General features: G+C 44.4%; 1 protein-coding gene across 1 annotated transcript in view; it reads right to left on the reverse strand.

The window, feature by feature from the left end:
• The window catches only part of PID1 (phosphotyrosine interaction domain containing 1), a 39739-nt gene that overhangs the window by 15028 nt on the left and 434 nt on the right, over window positions 1–24277 (reverse strand). The window contains exon 2 of the mRNA XM_072143360.1: window positions 4726–4872. Coding sequence (XP_071999461.1) covers window positions 4726–4872 — 147 coding nt within the window. The remainder of the gene's footprint in view (window positions 1–4725; window positions 4873–24277) is intronic.

Genomic DNA, 24277 nt, shown 5'->3' on the forward strand with positions numbered 1-24277 from the left:
GTGGTCCAGGGGGTTCACTACTCCACTCACTACTGGGTCGTACAGAGGATGCAGGCAGCGGTAACATCGCTGCCTGTTTCCTGTGATCAGTCTAAGAGACACACAGCAGCCATCACTATTTATTAAAGATCTACCTGAGAGCCAGATGCAGCCAACAAAAGAGCCACATCTGGCTCCAGAGCCATAGGTTCCCTGCCCCTGCTCTAATACAATCCTACTAATATGGTTCTATGGCTCTATTAAACAACCAAACTTATTTGCTAAATGAGCCCAATACCAGGAATCACAAGTCATCTACGTATTATTGTTGACACATTTAGGGCCATTTGCTTACTCCCCAAGTTCCACAACATTTGACATCTCATCTATTAAAGGAAACCCGTCAATGAAAAGCATTTGGGAAACAATGATTCCGTATGACTTGACCTTTATGTCTTTATAGTGCTGCTCACTTTATGCTTAGGAGGCGGCGTCTAGGACATGGGGTTAGCCCCATGAATGATTGACAGCGATTTCTGAAAGCATAGACATAGAGAAGAGGCTATTTAACATTGCTAAAGACAGTAATATGCATAGAAAGAAATATAAATTAAAAACCAAATTATACAGATTTTTTTTTTTTTTTTTACCACAAAACTAAATGTTAGCCTACTTAGCTGCTCCTGCTCTATAACATGCTGCCTGCACATAGGACACTATATATAAAACCATACAGCCTGCTTCAGTTTTAAACTGCCGGGCAATGTCTCTGAATGAGTGACTAATAGCAGTATTATTTGGGGTATTGTGCAATGCCTCCTGCAGGTGATTCATTTTCAACATTCAGAAACTATTTGAAAGACCAGAAAACTGATATCCATAATCTACTTATTAAAAGGAAAGTACTGCAAAGATTTGTACCCCACAAGGATTTTGCTTTCTCTTTGACCATAGTGACTCAGATGAAAAGTTTTTGGAAACCATGGTAAAGAGGTTAGGCACAGATGGCAATACTTACTGATGTAGCGTCAGGGTGGATGTTTTAGTACTGAGTCGGCATGATACACATTTCAGAATTACAACACGAAAAAGGAACCTCTAGGGTCAAATGTAACAAAACCCAACTAACTGAACAATCTCCCTTAATCTGTGGTCATTGTGGTCTGGGTATTGAGACATCCATTGCTTACCAGAATGCCGTGACAGTCAGTGATGACAGGAGCATTTTTAGCTAAAACTTGCTGACCATCACGAGAAGTGATGAAGGTCATGGGACCACAGGGTGAGTAGTGCTGAAAACCGGACGTCTGATGGAACGCTGGAAGTAGACAAGTACATATCGTATACACTAGAGCAGTGGTGGCGAACCTATGGCACGGGTGCCAGAGGCGGCACTCAGAGCCCTTTCTGTGGGCACCCAAGGCATTGCCCAGCACACCAGACAGGACTCAAAGAATCTTCCTGCAGTTCCAAGCAGCTTAAAAGATGCTGCTTTCAGTCATATTTTGATACTTCGTTACATGGGACTGTAGGAAGAGGGAGAATGAGTAGGCAGGGCCGAATTATCTTTGGAGGACCTTCTGCTGGCCCCACGATTCTCTGTGTACAGAGGGACACTGGAAAGAAGCTAAAATGATGAAAATTTTCCATCTTTCTACTGTGTTGGTGTCCTCAGGAGGCCAATCTGATTGAAAGTTGTTGAACAGGGTGCAATAAGTTACTGCTTTAATTTTGGTTGGCACCTCGTGATAAATAAGGGGGGTTTTGGGTTGCAGTTCGGGCACTCGGCCGCTAAAAGGTTCGCCATCACTGCACTGGAGTATAAGCCAAGGCCACTTTTACCAGACAATACTGAGAAAATGTATTGACTAGAGTATAAGCCTAGGGTGGGAAATGGATTGGTCGCCGCCTTCCCTAGTAATGAAATGTCTAGCAGCAATCCCGCACTGCCGAAATGCCCGAGGGTTACCAGAAATGAAATGCCTTGCAGTAGTGCCCCCACTAATATAATGGACTAAAGCAGCCCTCGTATAAAAAAAAAAAAACCTAAATAAACTTACATACTTACCTTCTGTCTATGCGCTCTGCCCGTGCACACACTATGACACGATGTCACGCTGTCCTACAAAGAGTTTGTATGATCTCTGTGTTTGCGTGGGTTTCCTCCGGGTCCTCCAGTTTCCTCTCACACTCCAAAACATACTGGTGGGATGATTAGATTGTGAGCCCCGTTCAGGATAGAGACTGATTTGGCAATCTCTGTGCAGCGCTTCATAATCTGTGTGCGCTTTATAAATAAAGAAATTATTATTATTATTGCTACACCTTGCCTTACTGGACCTGGTCTATAGGAGAGATGGATATTATTTTTCACTTGAATTGAAGAGACCACAGAATTTAAGTGGTCCGTTCACTGCTTAACAAGCACAGGACCCTATAGTGAAAACAATGTAACGTCAAACAGGTTTTCTGTTTGCAGCCGCTACCAATCTGATATAAAGGAGCCATCCCCAAGGTTATTTCATAAAATTTTTACTCCTGGTAAACCACAAATGTATTTTCTGCTTGAGAGGGTTAATAATCTACTAGTAAATTGCCCATCACTTCGCTATCCCTAAGGCCCCATCATGCCAGCCAATACTCGATGTACTGTATAAGAAAAAAGGGACTTATTGGTAAAGCCAGACTTGTTTCCATAGACATGTAACCTCCCAGACTGGAACAAAAAGATGATTTTCTCATTACTCAGATTTTAATCTGTCTCTTTACTTTTCGCATCCGAGATACAGTCATAATATAAATATCGCCTTATTAAACTTTCGGAAAAAGCCAGTTATTAGAGCATGAAATTCATCTTCCATGTTCTCATGTTAACGAAAAAGAAATGAGTATTTTGTTCCTGCATGTTCTGCTAAATGATGTAGAAGAAATGTGTTACGGGGGAAGTGTGGGGGGTGGAAATATTAGTGGAAGATTGACCTCGGCCTGGGTCAAGTCAGGTGCACTCTTCCAGAACAATCCGTGAAACTTTTCGGAAGGCAGCTATGCTAATAACTCTGATTTTCGGAACAACCCGCTCCTGACCCAAGCATAATCCTTATTATGTGCTCCAGACAGACATTAAGCACCACTACACTGGATGGGATCAATACCCAGGCACATCCAGAGGTAGCAGTGGGGTCAACCAGGTCTGGAGATCCAAAATACACCCACTCAAATATGGAAAATACAGTGCCCCCATTGATGGAAGGAGAAGGCTTATCAGCTTCTACAGGAACGATTTTAGAAGCTAAGCAGACCAAAGATTATAGCTGGAGCAGACAGATCGAAGCGAGACTGAAGATTAGAGTCTCAGTCCTGATTTGCAGTGACTACAAAACGTGGATTATAGTAGGGAAATTTTGGGACCTTCGGTCTTATTTGAGAAAACTTTGAGTCCTCAACGTGCAAAAGGGGCAAACACAATACAAAAAATATTTTAGTGAAGTCTATTTAATGTGGAGGATAAAGTATTTAGCCATAATTCTACTGGGTCATCTGTTTTTATCATCTTCATTCAACAACATAGTTGTTCTTTTGTTGAACTTTTTGGGTGCTTAAAACTAGAGAAAGTGATAGTTGCCTCAGGTTTGCCCTATTTATCTAAGCAGTGTGAGTGTGCTTGTTGGTCTTGTTAAAAATCTTTTAAATACAAGTCATGAAATAGAAAATTCATTGAAAATAAAAATAAAATAATAGCTCTAAAGAGAAATTCTCTTTTTTTCAATGAATTTTCTATTTCATGACTTGTATTGTAAAGATTGTTAACAAGATAAAAGATAATTTTTGTGATATTAACATACGGTGGTCAGTTGTTTTTTCCTATATGCAATACTGAACAAAGATAGGAGTTCATTACTAACTAATGAAAGTTAGTTAGGCCAAATGAAAGGCAGGAACAAATTAGACCAAAACAAATATTAAAATTATGATAAACAACCCCCAATGAGTTGTCCCAAGTTGTATTGTTCTTCACTATCTACAGCAGTGGTTCTCAACCTGTGGGTCGGGACCCCAGCGGGGGTCGAACGACCAAAACCGGGGGTCGCCTAAAGCCATCGGAGCCACAATTTTACTGTGTTTTTACTGCGAGTTGCATGGTTTGGGGTCACCACAGCATGAGGAACTATATTGCGGGGTCACAGCATTAGAAAGGTTGAGAACCACTGATCTACAGGATAGGGCACATCAATCTAAAAAGTTAGGGTTTGGCTGCTGGAACCCCCACTGATCACGTGATTAGACCCTTGCAGTTTACAATAATTAAAGTGTGCAGATTGCTGGGACCCCCATCGAACAGATTGTTATCCCCTATCTTGTGTGTGTCACCGGACAAACTCCTTGAAGGAGGACACACACACATCCTTCCCAGCTCCTTCTACAGTTTGTGTGAAGATGATCCTACATCAAACTAGAAGTTTAGGAGGTCCACTTTCAGAAGGCCTTGTCATTTACACACAGACATGAAAAAGACAATGATTTATCTGAAACGTTGCAATGTTGTGAGTGAACAGCATGACAAGTAAACTATACCAAGAGCAGCACTCCCCAGGAACAGATCAGAAACAGGTGTCCTGGCTGTCGGACCCCCGCAGATCTAAACTTGATGGCCTTTTGTAAGAACTGGACAAACCCTTTAAGAATTCAGGCACAGGCACAATAGCCATGTCACTACAGGTGGAGAACATTGGAGTATAAGTATTATACCTTGCATCCCGCTTGCGGTCGGGGCTTCATAAGAGGAGTCGTGGTGCAAAGTTCAATAGCTTCTGGCTCGTGGAAGATTACAGCTGGGAGAGGTTCTTTACGAAGGGTTAACACGTTCAGCTTTGACTTTATCATGGTCTGGAAGTGCTGCGAAGAGAACAAGAAAGGGTTTAACACAAGGCTCGGATTAGGGGGCAAATAACTGAAAACAAGGAAGTCCTGAAAAAAAAGCTTCTTAGGTAAACAATCGTCCCCTTCAAGGAGTCTTATTACCCACTGGCCAAGACGTGATAAGTAAGGCACAGAATCATACACAGCAACATGTGGCTCTTCTTATGCGAGCAAAGGGATCTATTCATAGGGAGCAACAACAGGTCTTATACAGCACGAGAACATTTCCGGTAATACAAGCAGAGAGCAATGACCCCCTTACCCAAAAAGTACACAATTATCGTATGTGGCAATGACAATCCTACAATTTAACCATTTATTCCTCAGCTGAATTCTTGAACGCGATTCAGGTCATTGTGAAATCCACCCTGAACATACCAAAGACCCACCGCCCCCCCCACTCCCCGTTTTACATCTTCTGGCTTCAAGTATTTTGCATGACAGATGTACGAAGCCATAAAAAGCTTACGGCAGCATGTACCTACCCGCACGTTATAGTAAAGCCATCACCTGTTTCTAATCTAGAATGTAGCATGCCATTGTATACACAAGGTGTGAGCCATTGCTGCTACAACTGCTTTCTCTTCCATGTCCTCTATCAAAAGCTTCTGCCTTGAAAAGGGATGATAAAATATGATGATGTGTTTTTATATAGGGAGACATTAAAAGTAAACTTAAAGGGGTGGTCTAAAAATCCCACATCCAAATACCCCATTCTTGATCGGGTAACAATAATCAAGAGTTACCTAAAAAGAAACTTTCAGCGCCACAAACCAGTCTTTCATCATGTAATAGGTTACTTCCAATGATTCGGGTGTATTACCATTCCAGAACAATCAATTTTTTTTTTGGATATTGGTTAGATGGGTCAGATGCTGCCAACTTGTCCATTGCAGCCAAGGACCACTCACCTAAAAGTGAAGAGCTCAAGTAGAATAGTTTTAGGGTAATTTCTGTACCACATATGGCCCTCCACCACCATATGACTGGCGCATCCAAGAACCCACTGTGTGGTACAAAACCATTTTACGACCTTCCCAATGTACAAGTAGAAGTCTAACTTTTTAGTTCATCACCCCCCCCCCTCCACCCAAACATCTACTATCAAAATTAAGCATGATAAATACACTACAGGAAGTTTCAGCACAAAGTTGGGGACAGGCTGTGAAGCTGCAGGATGGAGGGGCTCTGCAAATGCCCCCAAAGCCCTTCTGTCTCATTAGCATAATTTTCAAAGTTGACTTGAGACAAAGGCAGCCAAAGATAATAAATAGAAGATTACCACAACCCCAGTGCCTGGATCCATGAGTCTTGCATTCTTTCCTATGTTCCTTTGTACGTACAACTTTCCTCTTCTTGCCATCACTAGAGGTGAGAATAGGCAGAGGGAGAGCAAGCAAAGACAATACAACAACTAAATGGTAGGAGCGTAGAGGAAGTAAACCAATAAAATATTCTGTGCAAAAAAAAAAAAAAAAAAAAAAAAAGTTTCCTTTAACCTGAAGTTTTGAGCAGATTGAACTTTATCACACAAGATTTTTCACCATTTTTTCAGTTCCAAGAAAAACGAAACAGAATGAATAGCAAAAACAAACAAAGGCTTATCCACTGTTGCGAAATAAGATGATGACTACAACGTGTACAATACTTACCAGGATTATATATGAAATGGATTATCACATTATAACTGTGCCTCAAGAATGATGACTCAGGATAAAGGACGTATGGAAACCTCATCATGGATATTTTTATGTCTGGACGGGACTAGGAATTACAGGAGCCCAAGAATAAAATGTCAGGAGCTCCCTGGAATCAGCACAAGATTCCACACCGATTACTGGCCAAAGCAAAAAGAACATAACAAGTACAGGCTGCAATGATATTATCTGCACCTACCCAGATAAAAAGAATAGCACGGAAATCCAGACACATTAACACTTACTTTCTAATAGCTAACAAGCTCAATATAACACATACTAAACTAATATAAAGCAGCTAATGCTCCGCTACAAGGAATTGTGCAAAGTAACTGCGAAGACTTCACTGTCAGCAGCACAAATGCATCCGCCCAGCAAGAGGAGCGGGTACGATTCAGTATAGCGCCAACCTGACTTGGCCTAATATTACACAGGTTGTCACTTACATTATGTAAGGAGAGGTCCCATTCAAGATAAAAACAGGCATTTCTGCAGATCCGAATACTTTATGTGGGTTCTGCCAACAATCATATATATATGTTAACTGGCAAACCAGCAGAAAAAGTATTCTGTTCCCGTTTTAAACCTTGTTATTTTAAATTGCAGAAATAAAAAAGATCAGGTGATGCTAGTAAACATTGTAATAGAAGTCATTAAAAGGGAACCCGTCAGCACAAATTGACCTAATAAACCACTACCAGTATGTTTCCAAACCTCTGAACACCTTCCAGGTTTTTTTTCCCATGACCCTGTGTGGTGACATCATCCAGAAAATCAAACTTTGAAGTGAGATGGAAATTGGTTGTACATTGGTTGGAGATTTTAACACTGAATTTTAACACTGAAATCATGCTGAGACTTCTAAGGAAGAGAAGGATGCCATCACACTGAACCACGAAGGAAACAAAAACTAGAAGGTGTTATGCGGTTTGACAATATACCGGTAGTTGTTAATTAGGCTAATTACAGGTTCCCTTTAAGAACAACTATAAAGCAAACCTTTTTTCCCCCCAACTCTGCACTAACCTAAAATACGCAATTCTCTAGTTTACTCATTAGCCACCTGCAGCCGTTTGCCTGCTAGCAGGGGTTTTACCTTGTCCTCCTGGTTGCTCTCCCTCTGGTTGGATACAATGGGAATACAAATGGTGGAGATAAGAGGAGTGTTGGTGGATGTTGTTGGGGGGGGGGGGGCAGCACTAGGATACTATCTGTAGCTGCTGGGTGCAGAGGACTATTAGTCCTCACTATAGCAGAATGCAAAAAAACTCTAAGACCATGAGTGATGCTTCAGGTCATCTTAGTATTAGTATACTGCCCGAGGAATCGTATGTAGCTGTAGCTGAGTGTGTTTAAAAGTTATATAAGTTTGTACTTCCCTCTCTGTACCCTCTCAGCTGCTGTAACGCTGTGAATTTTCCCACTGTGGTATATATTATATACATACATACATACATACATACACACACACACACACACACGTGTGAAAACTCTTAGAGCAGATCTCTTTGCAAGGAAAGGGGTGGTCTTCAGATTTGGGGCAGCTACCATAGAGTATAATAATAAAAAAAAAAAAAAATAAAGAGTCTTTTAGAGCGTAGTGGTTTCTCCGTCTATATACATAGATAAATGACAAAAGAATGTGTGTGGCTATCTTTTTATTCCGATGTAGGAGTTTATAGTGTAGCTGGACATGTTTTAATATATTTGTGCTGTCAGCTCTGTCTTCCCTGCCTCACTCTGCACAAGCAGTAAGGCCAATTCTGTGTTCCCACTGGCTGCGCAAGTTCACATGAATGTCCTCAGTTCTCTGACCTCACTGCCCTTAGCTGATGTCACAACCAGAAAGTCTCGCCCACGTCAGGAGAAGCTGAGACGTTTAGATGCATAGATGCACAAAATAACCATTTCCTTCTAGGACATGAATACTGGGAAAGTAAAATCACCCTAGCTATATGGATCCAGTCCATAATATATGAAAACATGCTAACATTAAGCTCCGTTACCTCTCTCCCCAACTTGTAATGTAAGATCAATGGCGTCCAAACCACCAGTTTACAATAAAAACTGCTTTTACTCAACAGAAAAGGCGTGAGTGTCCTTATAACACTGTCAGAAGACAAGAAATCGCCCTGTTCATAATGGGAATGGGGCCAGGAATGTCCAGCTTGTATAAGACCTTATGAAATGCCTGACAGAACAGGTTTCGGGAGGGTGAGGGTCTTTAACACATTTAAGCCAAATCTCCAGAAGTGAATATCTGGACTATGAAAAGGGATTGATTTTTGCAGGTAAACAGACATGGAGGTTTGGCTCTAAAAATGTATCAATGGCCGAGGAGTGGGGGTGCCGAATAGCGGACAAGGAACTTTTAATGTAATACATACATGTTCATGTTCATTAGGTGAAGCAAAGTAAAGCCTTGGCTATGAATAGGATTGGCATTGCTTGTGTATTTGGGTGATCACTCCGTTCATAATATTTTCCTTACCTTGGATTTTCAAACAGTGAAATGTTCTATATTTATTTATAGATGGAAAATCAATTGAATCTACCAATGTCATCCAACTTGCCATGTAGCATGTACAGAGCCCACCCTCACATTTAAAGCTCTTTCGATGACGGATATCTGGGAAGGGATAGCCCAAAGGTAAGTAGGGATGCAACTTATGGATCCTCTTGATTTTAGGAGGTAAACTTCAAATCGCTCAAAGTGGTTTAACTTCTCACACAAAATGATCAACACGTCTGACTTATAATCACGCTTTATTGTAAGTCTGACATAAAAAAGGTCTTCCTATGAGAGTACACATGATGGCTGTTAGTGATAACACTCCGCTGAGGTCATATCTGGAGCTTCCATGTCATCAGAATGACCTTTGAAAGGTATGCAAAAACCCCAGGACTTCAAAGCTTCACGGATCAAATCCGCTTACAACGGATCCACTCTACATGTGTTACTTTCAGAAGAAATGGACCTTCAAAGAGCATCTTGACTCAAGAAAGGAAAATCTGGCAATGGTAAAATATGCTGAACATATGGAGAGTCTGCATCCATAGGGAAAGCTCGAAACAAAGGCCCACACATACAACGTGAAGTTCTCTTTATAAGCACAAGTGTGACAGTCCAGCTACTTGTAGGATTAAGGACACCGAGTAAATGTTCTACTTCTCAACATGAACTACACCTAAAAGAGAATCCCACTTATTACAAGGGGTATCTGCTTTGTGTCCAGTGCATGTCCCCTGCAGAGAGGTCTGATACCTCCTGCCCTTTAAGTTCCAACCTGGCCGTGAACTGTGACCACAGGAAAGGAAAAGTTCACCCCCCACACAGAAGGGTTGACATGATTGCATGCAACTACAATAAGACCCCTCATCTCTTCCAACATGCCTTTTTATTGCATGGCCATCTTCTGTAATGTTCCTCCGTGATGCCACCCATCATCAAGGTCAAGACACCAGCTAATCGAGATTACATCATTATGGAACATCTGCTGTAGACTGGTGATCATCCAGACCAAAATCCTAAAGTCTATGGAATCAGCCGAGTCACCAAGTAGAGGCTTGTAACGCCATTCCCCAGATCTCCAGCGACCCGAGGGCTGCCCTTCAATAATAAATGGAAGTCTCCTGAGCAGAGGAACGGTATAAAATAATTTAAAGGACACCTGTCATCAGGTCTGTGTCACTTGTCCTGTCACTACTACCTGTTGGAGCAGCTCACAAGGATCCCATCACAGCCTTTATCTAGTTATTTCATACATTATTCATTGTAAAATCATCTATTTTTTATCATATAAATGAGGCTGGTCACATGGTCAGAGGCAGTGATGTCACCCCTGTTACCCCTCCCCTCTCCTCCCCCTGCTCATGTCTGTGTGTAATGTATAGTAAAGCATGGCTAGTGTGTGTGCTGCATCTGCTGACATGCTGCCTCCTCCTAATATACAGGTGAGAGACACAGACATCAGCTACACATGAATCTGACATGTTCTGCTGTAACATGGCTGCCTGGAGCTGCTGTATCTCTCCTAAACACACACACATGCACACACAGGTTGCAGGGGGCGTGGCCACCAGCACCAGGAAGCACATCATTATACAGCCTCACATCATTATACAGGCTGTCAGTCAAGCACTGGGGGTGTGGCTGTGCCTCCCACTCATGAATAGAGTGGACAGCTTGAATATGCTAATGCTTCATTGGACATTTCACAGGTCATTTGCATACAGCTTTAGGACCTCATTGCTTAGGTTTACAGGCATGTAGAGGGACAATGAAGGGATAGAGGCAATGCTCTCTAATGGCAGTTTATGAAAATATATTTAGTTTAGGGGGCTTATTTTGCATGACGGGTTCTCTTTAATGATTAAAAATGATGCTGCATGAACAAGCAATCAGGAGAAGTCCTGGAGATGTGCATGAGAGGTTTGAGAATAATCTAATATCACAGGGAGATCAAAGAGCACGGGTAGGGTGATAGACTGAGATGAGAGAGGTCCAGCATTACGCAGAGCTTTGTGGATGAGGGTTATTTTAAACCCGACAGGCAGGCAGTGCAGTGACTGGCACAGACTGGAGGCATCTGTGTATCATTTGGTCTGAAAGACGAGTCTGGCTGCTGCATTACGAATAGATTGGAGAGGAGAGAGTTTAGTAAGTGGAAGACAAATCAGTAGGAAGTTACAGCAGTCTGGTCAAGAGTGAATCAGCAACAATTAGCATTTTAGGAGTTTCAATTGTCAGAAATTCTGGAGATGTTTCCGAGATGCATGCGGCAAGAGATCGAAGATATGGTGCAAAGAGGTCCAGCGCATCCCCAAGACAGCGGGCCTGCTGCCTCGGTGCTATAGTGATCAACAGACCGAGACCAAGAGGTCAGGGTTAGGTAAGTTAGTAGATGGTGGAAAGATAAGAAGTTCAGTCTTAGAAAGATTAAGTTTCAAGAAGAGAGGACATGATGCTAGAGAAAGCAGAGAGACATTCGCTAGTGTTCTGGATTAAGCCAGGGGTGATGTTACGTGCAGAAGTATATAGCTGGGTATCAGAATAGAAATGATACTGGAAACCAAATCTGCTGATGGTTTGTCCAATGGGGGCAGTATAGAGGGAGAAGAGGACCTAGGACTGAGCCCTGAGGAACCTCGACACAGAGGAAGATGAGATCCAGAAAAGGAGACACTGAAAGTGCGGTCAGAGAGATAGGAAGAAAACCAAGAGAGTGCAGTGTCCTTTAGGCCAATGGGGCGAAGAATCCTGAGGAAGAGCTGGTCGTCAACAGTATCGAACACTGCAGGTAGCTCCAGAAGAACCCGTCATCACATTTTTCACAAACACAGATAGTGACAGGCCATCCTTTTAGCAAAAAAGTTGCCCTCACATACTCATAAAATCAACTTTACCTGCATACAGCCAGATTCCTGGAGGGGGGAGGGTGTCCTGCTCAGGGAAGTTCAGGAACCCCTCCCATCCGGACTTCTTTTCACTCCTCCCCATGCCTCTTTCTCTTGTCATGTGACCAGGTTGACGTCATCGAAGATCCTTTACCCATTAAAGGGCACCTACCACCACAAATCTACCTATAAAGGTAGATTGGGTGGTAGGTGGATCAATGGGACGTGAGGATAGCCCTTTTAAGGGCTAATCCTCACGTCCCTGCACTTTTTTAATAACTTTAATTTGGTATTTATTCAAATTTACTTATGCGGCTACCGGGGCGTGGAGTAGCCGCATATGAGATTACAGGAGGCGGCTACTCCACGCCCCGGTAGCCATTTTACCCCTCCTACTCACCCATCTTCGGCGCGCAGCATCTTCGGCGGTCACAACTCCGAAACAGGCGCGGGCCTGCTCTTCTGCGCATGCGCAGACGGCAGGATCGCCGGACGAGGGCGCGCAGCTACACGGAGCTGCGCGCCGAAGATGGGTGAGTAGGAGGTGTAAAATGGCTACCGGGGCGTGGAGTAGCCGCCTCGTGTAATCTCATATGCGGCTACTCCACGCCCCGGTAGCCGCATAAGTAAATTTGAATAAATACCAAATTAAAGTTATTAAAAAAGTGCAGGGACGTGAGGATTAGCCCTTAAAAGGGCTCTCCTCACGTCCCATTGATCCACCTACCACCCAATCTACCTTTATAGGTAGATTTGTGGTGGTAGGTTCCCTTTAACATTTGCAAAAATGTTCCTAAAGTATTATCTGATCACATGAAATCACAGAATGCCTCCATGCACTTCCACTGCTCCCTATGTCTACATGGAGGCTACTGTGATTTCCTGTGATCAGATACATACATGGAGTAGATTTTTGCAAATGTTAATGGGTAAAGGACCTTCAATTACATCACCCTGGTCTAATGACAGGAAGTGCTGAATGGTTAAAAGGAGGCATGCAGAGAAACAAGTTAAGATGGGAGGAAACACCTCCTCAGACTTGCTATGACAGGTAACAGTTGATTTGATTAAATTTTTAGCTCAAAGAAGAATGGTATTCATTTAATAGGGCTCTTTGGGAACCTGTCACTAGCTGTATTAATGAAAAAATACAGGTTCCCTTTAATGCTTTGTGAACTTTTTGCATTTTTATTTTACAAGTGAGCGAGAGAAATTCACAAGACAAAAAAAAAGTTTGTAACATTATCCTATACATTAAATACAGCTTACATGTTGAAACCAAAAACCACAGAAACAATGCTGCACCCACGCTATCATACTATGGGGGCCGCCTGAAGCATCCACATCCTGTATTCCAACTGGGAATGGGAAATTGTTGTGGCTGTAAAGAATTATGAGAACTTATTGTATCCATTGAGATCCTTGGGAAACTACGTCATGAAGCAATTCATTAATAGATAGTGGTGGGTGACCAAGGCTGGGTCCACTAGAATGGACGCCAAGTCTCAGAAATAGTCAAGTCAAATAGTGCATATTTTAGTCCGGTCCATTCTCATCTTATATTTCATCAGGAGAGAGGCTTTTCCACAAAGTATTTCAAACATGTACTTGAAGTAGAACATCTGCACCGGGGATGACATGAACAAGCCGGCTGGCCGCAGAGAGGGGAGAAGACGTAGGGCTGGGAGAAGGGTCACATCTGGAGAACGCAGGAACGACATGGTCACATATCTGTTCAAAGGCATTTCCAAACTATTTACAGGACTGGCTCATGCCGTGTAAAGAAATAAGATGGAAACAAGTCATCACAGAGTAGGACCACTACAGAAGGGATCTCTGTGCCACACTGTGACCGTACACCAAGGCCACCAATGCACAGGTGAAGAAGCCTCGGTTCTATATATGTATATTTAAGGCAAGGCTGGCGGACAGTTCCTTACTTGCCCAGGCACATGTGTAGCAGCTGTATCGTGTTATATACAAACCAAAGCCATCATGACAGTGGAATGGAATCCATCTCCACCGCCACAAAGCACATCCAGCCCCCCATCCCTCCCCTCACACTGCTCACATGCCGAGGCTCCAGATATGGAAACCACTGACGTGTTTCAGATTACGTAAAATCACCAGGGATGTTGACTGCATGGATTCCTTATGGTGGATCCCATAGACCAGAAGTTGTCTGCCAATTGCCTTTCCCAAACAATGTCCAAGAATTTTTCCATGAAGTAGTGTCCAATGTATACTCAATTATTAGCTCATATATTATTTAAGCAATGGGGCTACTCAGCATCAGGTCAATAGAAGAGCGAGAAAAGTAATATCAACAGAACTTCTCAGAACTTGTGCCAGATACATGTTATGTACATATATTATGGAAGAACTACAGGCGGTCCCCTACTTAAGGACACCCGACTTACAGAAGACCCATAGTTAAAGACGGGCCCCTCTGCCCACTGTGACCTCTGGTGAAGTCTCCGAATGCTTTACTATAGTCCCAGACTGCAATAATCAGCTGTAAGGTGTCTGTGATGAAGCTTTAGTGATAATCCTTGTTCCCATTACAGCAAAAAATTTTGAAACTCCAATTGTCACTGGGGCAAAAAAATAAATAAATTGTCTGTATCTACAATAATTATAAAATATACAGTTTCGACTTACATACAAATTCGACTTAAGAACAAACCTACGGACCCTATCTTGTATGTAACCCGGGGACTACCTGTATTGCCAACACATTTTATAACCATTTACTCGGCTTTCTATTCTGCCATTCAGCAATCTAGCAATTATTTTACTATACCAAGATGACCCCTGTGATTAAAGTGACCGCCCAGCCATGTGCTCAAATATAATATGCCAGGCAGTACCCACAGGGAATGATTATCTGCTATATATTTTTCTCCTTTTGGTCTAGCTCCATTGGGGAAGAGCTGTGATCTCTGACTACATCGTAGATACAGTGCCTACAGGAAGTCTGTGGTAGTCTTAGCCACACCCCTATCTCATAATTGGCTCAGGCTGCTACCTTCTCCCTCCCAGTAAAGCTATGCCTCCTTATATTGGCTGTTTTGAATATCACAAGGCAGTTAGTGAATAGAGAGTAGATTTCCATTCAGGCAAGAGCATAAAATAGCAAAAAATTAGTAACCTACAGATAAAAGACTAAGTTTTTACATTTATTCAGAATCAAATGAGACTTCACAAGGGGGAGCCTAGAGGGTTACTTTAAATATGAATGCTGACGATGATCAGTGTTGTGTTCAGCCTGTAATCTGGGAAATGCTTCAGGTACTAGATATAGATTTTATAAATTGGAATTGGTATATTTTAGAACTGTAATTCCAGGGGGGAAAAAAAAAAATAAAAAAATTTCCTGTCACATTTGGATATTCAATAAAGCTTCATTACAGACACCTTACAGCTGATCATGGATACTAAAGTAAACCATCCTGAGAGCTTCATCAGAGGTCACAGTGGCCAGAGGGGTCCATCTGTAAGTCAAATGTCCTTAAGTTGGGGACCGCATGTTTATATATAAATAAAATACCGTAGGTCAAACTTATAGATCTTAGAAGTTTTAATGCTTTTTCCTGCACATCTACATAGAAATCTGATCATAGTATAAAATTGTGGCTGCAGCTCCTTCATAACCAGCTATTCCCCTGACCAAAATCTAAATGGCGTCATGATCCCTCCCTGTGATTAGTGCTGCACATGTCTCCCAGGGCGAAGTTAGACAACATCAAAGTGACTCTTAACGTTTCCGTGCATTCCTTCCACATAAAAGAAGGGAAGAGATCAGGACAGAAGTGGCCATGTACTTGCCAGAATACACATTATACAAAAAGGCCATAATGGAGGGTATATAAAGCTTCATTAGAAAGCCAAAAGAATAGACACTGCATACATCAATGGTTCCACAGGGAATTCCACCATTTCAGGATATCCCATTGGCATTTTGAATTCGCTAGAAATTCTCCCCTCTGCAGCCATCTTGGGTGATTTGTAGTTCTCCATGAGCTGCTAGGTGGAGACCTAGATGTTACAACTCACTCCTTTCCATAGGTTTCTATATAATCTGACATCTCCCTAAGCTTTTCTCTGTGGAAGATGGAATTTAGAAATAATTTAAAAGTAAAGCTGTTGCCAGGTAATTGGTGAAAAAAGAATTCCACTAATTATCGGTAGATTACAAAATGTTACATATTCACTTGCACTATAGACTTATGTAAAGTTTACTGAAAAATGAGTGATTGTTAAAAGGAATGGACTCCCGGGTCACTCCAGTACCTCCGGTTATTTGGTTGAGATTCAGAGACGTCAAGGGATCCCCTTCATCGAAAGAGTAGCCTCGTTGGGGGTTATTTACGTTTCCCAGGTGACTTTACTTGTGTTGTCCTCTCCACTTATTGAAGCCAGCCTCGTGACCCCTAAAACTTTCGTTCAAACTTAGGGCCCAAAACTATAAGTACCAGAGCAGCGTGGGAAGTTGGAGCTGGAGTAAAGGCTAAAGGACATCGGTTTCACTGAGGGCAGATGTGTTCTCCTCAGGACTTCTTTTATTATAACTCTACAAGCCGCAATGTCGGCTATAGAGTTATAAAAATTATGCTAATCAGTCTGGGGAGCTCCGGCCTTGTCACTGGAGCTCCTCAGAGCGCCTTGTTTTATAGATTTTATACACTTCTGTTACACTTCTAGTCCCGTCCGTCCACAGAGCTTGGAGCAGGGGACGTCAGTGACCAGGGGGACTGGTAGCATAGTGGGGGAGTGAATTAGCATAATTTTTATGACTGTGTATTGCATGATATGGAGTTATAATAAAAAGAATCGCCGAGAAGAACAGTTCCTCAGAAACTGGTTAGCAGGACTACTCTACCATCAGTAAGATGTCCTTCTTATATTCCTTACATTTTCTCCATATTCATGGAAAGTCCCTTTAATGCTTTAAACCTTACAAATTCTGTTAGGATGACTTATTGATTTGGGTGTAGTTGGTAAAGAAACCAATTCTAAATAAGAGAACAAATGTTATTTTTTATGTATTTGATGGTGACCTCCAGCCTACATTTTGCCACGAGAATAAACCCAAATTTGGACCCATTCATGTAATTCATACATCGATGGCAGGACATCCCTATATCGTGGTTGAAGGAGGAAACTTTACCAGTTCTTGACCAATCATGACACACACTAATATTACAGCATCCATACCGTCACTGTAATCACATTTCTACCACACAACTTAAAAGGAAATTACCGCCAGGATGAAGGATCGTAAACCAAGTACACTGACATACTGGTGTGTCCCCCCCTTCTGTCAGGTTCTGCTCTTCTTTTAGCTTCTTAGGACCTTATTTTTACAAAAAACCTGAAGGGCTCTGGGCTGCACAGGTGTCAATGGAGCCTGGACCACTCACTCTCCTGCCAGAGGGGGCATAGACCAACATGTAAGTGTACTTGGTTTACAATCCTTCATCCTGGTGGTAGATGTCCTTTAAATGAAAGTTCTTCAACTCATTATAAAAAGGTCAATGAAAATGTATCTCAGGTCCCCCAGTTTTGTCCTCCATGCCCAAAGTGATGCTGCACACAGCACAGTAGCATCGACTGTCCAAACGAGTCTCTGTGATGCTGTAAAAATCTCTAGCGCCATTACTTCAGCCGGGTCTCGTAAGATGTTTTATTTCATTTCTCCAGAGTTTAGTAAGAGATTTAAAGCTGCCTGGGATCTGCCAAATAAACTCTGTCTGTGGGATTGTGTAAATTCATCTGGCAGCACGTCCGGCCCGCCATCTGGAGAAGATTTTCCAGTGAGGGAGAATGAAGCAGGGGCTCCATCTGAACAGGACAAGCAGCCCCTGCTCTACCCCCCCAGGGACCTTCCTAATACGTGTCACTCAGGATAGCCTCCTGCAAAATAACCAAGGACACCATCCAAGTTTCCAGATTGCATAAGCAGCCACCCGAGTGCAATGAACCAATATATTCATCATGGGAGACGGGCATGAGACATCCTTGATGGGTGAGAATATTTGCCGCAGTGCCAAGAAGAGCGCGCCACAAAATTGCCGATGTTCCTGTCAGCAGCAGAGCGGTGTGAGCGGAAAAGAGACAGTTATCATCAACATGTCGCTGAAAGAACATTTCAGGGCAGCTTAGTAAAGCCAGCTGTAAAGTTCTTCAAGAGACTTGGGTCTCCCACTTGGCAGAGTTTGACTGAATGGACATCTAAAACGCAGATCAGAATTAAGTCCTTCACAGTTTTTACCGAAACTGTAAAATTATGTCTAATAGGGGTGTCCCAAGGGCCAGGGCTCCCAGTTTCCATCACACTGCAATTCCTTTGGGTCTCCAGACATGACTGGCAACTCAAGGAGTCATTCACTGCTTGTAGTATCAACTTCCTCAGCCAGCATTTAGAGGCAGAGATCCTGGGGATTTTTCCAGGGCACAACCGATAGAAATCATCCCTAATGTTATATAGTGCATCATGTACACCTCTTAGACAACAGCAAGTTTTTTCAGAGCCCCTATTGCAGCCCCTGTTACAGTGTGCAAGGAGCACCCCTTCCCCTCCCCTCCTCTGTGTGCCAAAACTTCCTCTGCTGCAGTGAGATTACATAAGGCAGAGGGAAGGGATGAAGTGCTGAGGGGGCAAGGGAGACAGTGTAACAGCATGTGAAGCTACAGCACAGAGGGCTCCACCCAGGATTCCTTCAGGCTCATTAGCATAATTTTAAAAGTGAACCAAACATACCTTGAGAATGCTGTTGCTACACTGATGCAGAACCAATTGGTTTTATTAAACAGTTATAAAATTTAGGACATTGGGAAAGCTTGGTGCAGACTGGCTCCCGTACATTAAAGAGCTGCCTGAACTGTCCAGACAGGACTAATCAACCTGAGCTGGATGATTCATAAACGGCAGCTGTTGGATAGTGAAGCAACTGAATACTTCTGCCTGTCAGGGACAACACCGCGATTACAGCGTTCTCTGGAGCAGTGCATAATCAGGGTGAGGAAAGCACCGGGGCATCCACAGGAGCGACAGAGCCTAATTATCATAATTTTATAAAAGTTTTTTCAACAAAACCCCTCAGATCAGAGATTAAACAAGATATGTTTCTGCATCAGTGTAGCTACAGCATTCTCAAGGTATGTTTGTTTCATAATGCATAAAAGCAAATGGTAGATTTCCTGTAAAGGAAAGAAGGGCATGAATAACATTAGAAGATTACGATCTATTAGTAAGGATAACGACACACAGGAAATTTGGATGTGTGCTAGCCGAATTTTCTACAGCACACGTCCGCATTCACTTGTAAAGGCTCGTGCACACAGCTGCAAATTCTACAGCCACATGCATTATATACAACCGAAATGTTGAATATATTAAAAGAAATTGGATTAAATCAAATGGATGCCAGACAAATAATTTTTATTAGATACACAATTACACGGCAACAAAAGAGTAGCAATAAAAGTATAAAAACAGAGAGTGCCAAAGTACATATATAATCAAAAAACCAATAAGAGGAGTAAGAAACAGTGTATAGGAAAGGATACCACTTTGAGCCAAATATATAAGTTCCAGCAGTGGAGGGAACACAAAATATCTCATATGGAGTAAGCGCTGAAGTGTAAATACCTATACCAGTTGAGCAGGCACACGCTGTACACCCCGACACGTGTTTCGCAAGTAGCTTTATCAAGGGGAGTGACTCCCTTTGATAAAGCTACTTGCGAAACACGTGTCGGGGTGTACAGCGTGTGCCTGCTCAACTGGTATAGGTATTTACACTTCAGCGCTTACTCCATATGAGATATTTTGTGTTCCCTCCACTGCTGGAACTTATATATTTGGCTCAAAGTGGTATCCTTTCCTATACACTGTTTCTTACTCCTCTTATTGGTTTTTTGATTATATATGTACTTTGGCACTCTCTGTTTTTATACTTTTATTGCTACTCTTTTGTTGCCGTGTAATTGTGTATCTAATAAAAATTATTTGTCTGGCATCCATTTGATTTAATCCAATTTCTTTTAATATATTCAACATTTCGGTTGTATTATATGAGACAGCAGGGGTGGCATGTGACAGTGATCTCACGCCCACACCCCTTGCTTTGCCATTTTTTTGGTTGAAGCCACATGCATTAGCCAACTGCCCAATATGCAAAAGATAGAGCAGGTCCTATTCCTGCTCGTTTTTTGCGTCCCTGGCAGTCACTTTTAATAGTCATCAGCGTGTGAGCGGAGATTTATCACAGTGTCTCATGCTGGATGATAAACCTGGCATAATTTATGACCATACAATCCAGCTTTACATTGCCTAAGTATCTAAAAGATTTGGAAAATATGGCACAACTCATGCAGACAGTGTTTCAGTGAATAGTATATATCCGCCAATGCCTCGGTTGCTGCCCTGGTACTGAGGGCTTCCGGCTCATAGTAACACTACAGCGCCGCTCCGACACATCTGGAGTCTTCATTGTGTTCCAAATCGAATCCGGTTCCCTGGTTGTGCACAGTAAAAAGTTATCGAGGAAATAAAACTGACCCGAGTGCACTCACGTAAGACGTTTGCAGTTTAGAAAATCCAAAAATTCAGCAAGATTTTATACTACTGTAAGTTTTACTTCCTCGAGATCTGTGTGACCAAGTTCTTTACCAATTCCAGAGATCGCCAAGTAGTGCTGCTCCACAATGAAGACGTGGATACAATGGGGCCCAGATTGGGTAAGAACACATCACTGTGCTCGGATCATGCATTATGCAGATTTCACTAACCGAACACTGTGTCGGGGATGGGACTCCAAGCATCACAGTTATATTGTATCTTCCCAACAAAACTGGAGCACCAAGCTGTTGTTATGATAACAATTTGTCACGGTTCTCCAGAGGAAAACAGGGACTCCTTGCATCATGTATAACTATACTTACGGCCCGATCACAGTCTAAGCTGTCGGACCAACAGAATCAGACATATCACCTCTCCTGGGCTTACATGTCAAAGTACCAACATTCATTACTTTCCCACAAATCAGAATAATATTGAACTGTGCCAAACTGTTCAAGGTCTGGATTTCCATAGAAACAAAGATGACAGACTAGCTCACCCTTCCATCCCCGAGTCTATGATCTGCCTCCCATGAAAATTATTTCACCTCTGATTTTGGAAAGAACCCAAATCTGTAGTCTTTTACTGGTAGTCACCAATCCTGTGAAATTCACCTCCAACTAACCAAATTAAAGGGGATGACCTACGTAAATAAAAATCTCACAGCTGCACTGGCCTGGGACTGACCCCTGACACCCGTATTGACATGTACCAAATCAATGTAATGCCCAATCATATTGTGAACGGAGCCCATGAATATAATATACATCCCATCACATGTATGGGGGGGGGGGGTTGATGGGGCAAGATAGGATTGTAGGATTAATCTTATCGTGACCGAGTGACCAGTAAGACCAATTCTACGCAGTTCAAAATGGCCGACGTTTGCAATTAAATTTTTCAGTTCGTCAACTTTGATGAACTCCTTGCCACCTTGTCCACCTCTTGCCAAATGTATTGAGTTACTACATACGTATATTATACAAGCCATTCTGCAATAGTGTGCTATGATAACTCACTGCTGTACCAAAGGTCATTGCTATCAGCGCTTCGAATAAGAGATGAGTGAAAACCCCACCTTCACCAAAAATTCTTCAAAAGATTTAGTTTGGATCTATTCGGTCGGAACCGATGTTGACCCAATTATCCTGGAATTTTTATGATAGCGCCTATGTGGTGCCTATGTGGCTTTTACAGATTTGTCCGAAGTGAATCAGTTTGGTGCCTCAAAAACAACAGATTTGTAAGAAATCTATGAAACAACAAATAGATCTGCTCATCTCTACATGCGTCCCCTCATCTACTCCGCCCTCTGTCTTCTTATCCTCTGTTGCTTTGTGTGACTACACTCAGTTCCTCGGAGGAGTATATCGCACCTCGTCTCATACTGGAGTTGTGTCTCTGATACATCTGTATCTGGAAGGTCTCCGCTGTACATGTCTTATATACACGCCTATACCTCACACACGCCATTCCACTGTTCTCCTGTAATGTAACCCTTTGGAGCTTGCACAATGAAATTCCAACAATGTAACTACTCCGTTCTCATTCCAGCTGTAGAATTCATTGAAAGCAGAATAATTCTACAATCCATGTAACCTGCCCAGGCCGGGATCACGTCCCCCGGAGTAGAGACCTGCCTGGAGCTAGAGGACGTCTAGCATCTGTTGTGATGCCTTCATGCACTGCTTCTGTATTCTGCAATGTTACAGTAGATACCCAGCACACATTGTCCGCACATATCACCGATCTACGGGCGATGGCCCAATAAACTCATTGTTAAAGGGAGTGTAGATTACCGGGAGGCGCCGCTATCCAGCCCAGGGTCCAGGCAGGCGGCTCGGCACAGTCCTTGCAGGCAGTAAACATGCTGGCGCTCACACACAGGGGCTGGAGACTTGCACAATCGCAGCGGACACCCTGCCCATTGTTGTTGTGCTTTACAAATCCTCATTGTAGTCGTTACCACATTGTTTTGCTTCAATAAGCCCAGATCTCAGCGTTACTACATGGATCTGGGGGAAACGTGCAGATTCCTTAATTAAAAAGGGGTAAACATATATGCCAGAGTACAAATGAGGACGGAATAGGGACTGGCACCCCCTTCCATGCCCGGGGATACACAGATCACAGGGGGACTGGCACCCCCCCCTCTATTGCCGGGGGCACACAGATCACAGGTGGACTGGAACCCCCCCCCCCCTTTATTGCCGGGGGCACACAGATCACAGGGGGACTGGCCCCCCCCCCTCCATGCCGGGGGCACACAGACCACAGGGGGGCTGGCACCCCCCCCCCCTCCATGCCGGGGGCACACAGATCACAGGGGGACTGGCACCCCCCCCCCTCCATGCCGGGGGCACACAGATCACAGGGGGACTGGCACCCCCCCCCCTCCATGCCGGGGGCACACAGATCACAGGGGGACTGGCCCCCCCCCCTCCATGCCGGGGGCACACAGACCACAGGGGGACTGGCACCCCCCCCCCTCCATGCCGGGGGCACACAGATCACAGGGGGACTGGCCCCCCCCCCTCCATGCCGGGGGCACACAGATCACAGGGGGACTGGCCCCCCCCCTCCATGCCGGGGGCACACAGATCACAGGGGGACTGGCCCCCCCCCCTCCATGCCGGGGGCACACAGATCACAGGGGGACTGGCACCCCCCTCCTACGCCGGGGGCACACAGATCACAGGGGGACTGGCACCCCCCTCCTACGCCGGGGGCACACAGATCACAGGGGGACTGGCACCCCCCTCCTACGCCGGGGGCACACAGATCACAGGGGGACTGGCACCCCCCTCCTACGCCGGGGGCACACAGATCACAGGGGGACTGGCACCCCCCTCCTACGCCGGGGGCACACAGATCACAGGGGGACTGGCACCCCCCTCCTACGCCGGGGGCACACAGATCACAGGGGGACTGGCACCCCCCTCCTACGCCGGGGGCACACAGATCACAGGGGGACTGGCACCCCCCTCCTACGCCGGGGGCACACAGATCACAGGGGGACTGGCACCCCCCTCCTACGCCGGGGGCACACAGATCACAGGGGGACTGGCACCCCCCTCCTACGCCGGGGGCACACAGATCACAGGGGGACTGGCACCCCCCTCCTACGCCGGGGGCACACAGATCACAGGGGGACTGGCACCCCCCTCCTACGCCGGGGGCACACAGATCACAGGGGGACTGGCACCCCCCTCCTACGCCGGGGGCACACAGATCACAGGGGGACTGGCACCCCCCTCCTACGCAGGGGGCACACAGATCACAGGGGGACTGGCACCCCCCTCCTACGCAGGGGGCACACAGATCACAGGGGGACTGGCACCCCCCTCCTACGCAGGGGGCACACAGATCACAGGGGGACTGGCACCCCCCTCCTACGCAGGGGGCACACAGATCACAGGGGGACTGGCACCCCCCTCCTACGCAGGGGGCACACAGATCACAGGGGGACTGGCACCCCCCTCCTACGCAGGGGGCACACAGATCACAGGGGGACTGGCACCCCCCTCCTACGCAGGGGGCACACAGATCACAGGGGGACTGGCACCCCCCTCCTATGCAGGGGGCACACAGATCACAGGGGGACTGGCACCCCCCTCCTATGCAGGGGGCACACAGATCACAGGGGGACTGGCACCCCCCC

Source organism: Engystomops pustulosus, chromosome 3, assembly GCF_040894005.1.
Source record: "Engystomops pustulosus chromosome 3, aEngPut4.maternal, whole genome shotgun sequence".
Lineage (NCBI taxonomy): Eukaryota > Metazoa > Chordata > Amphibia > Anura > Leptodactylidae > Engystomops > Engystomops pustulosus.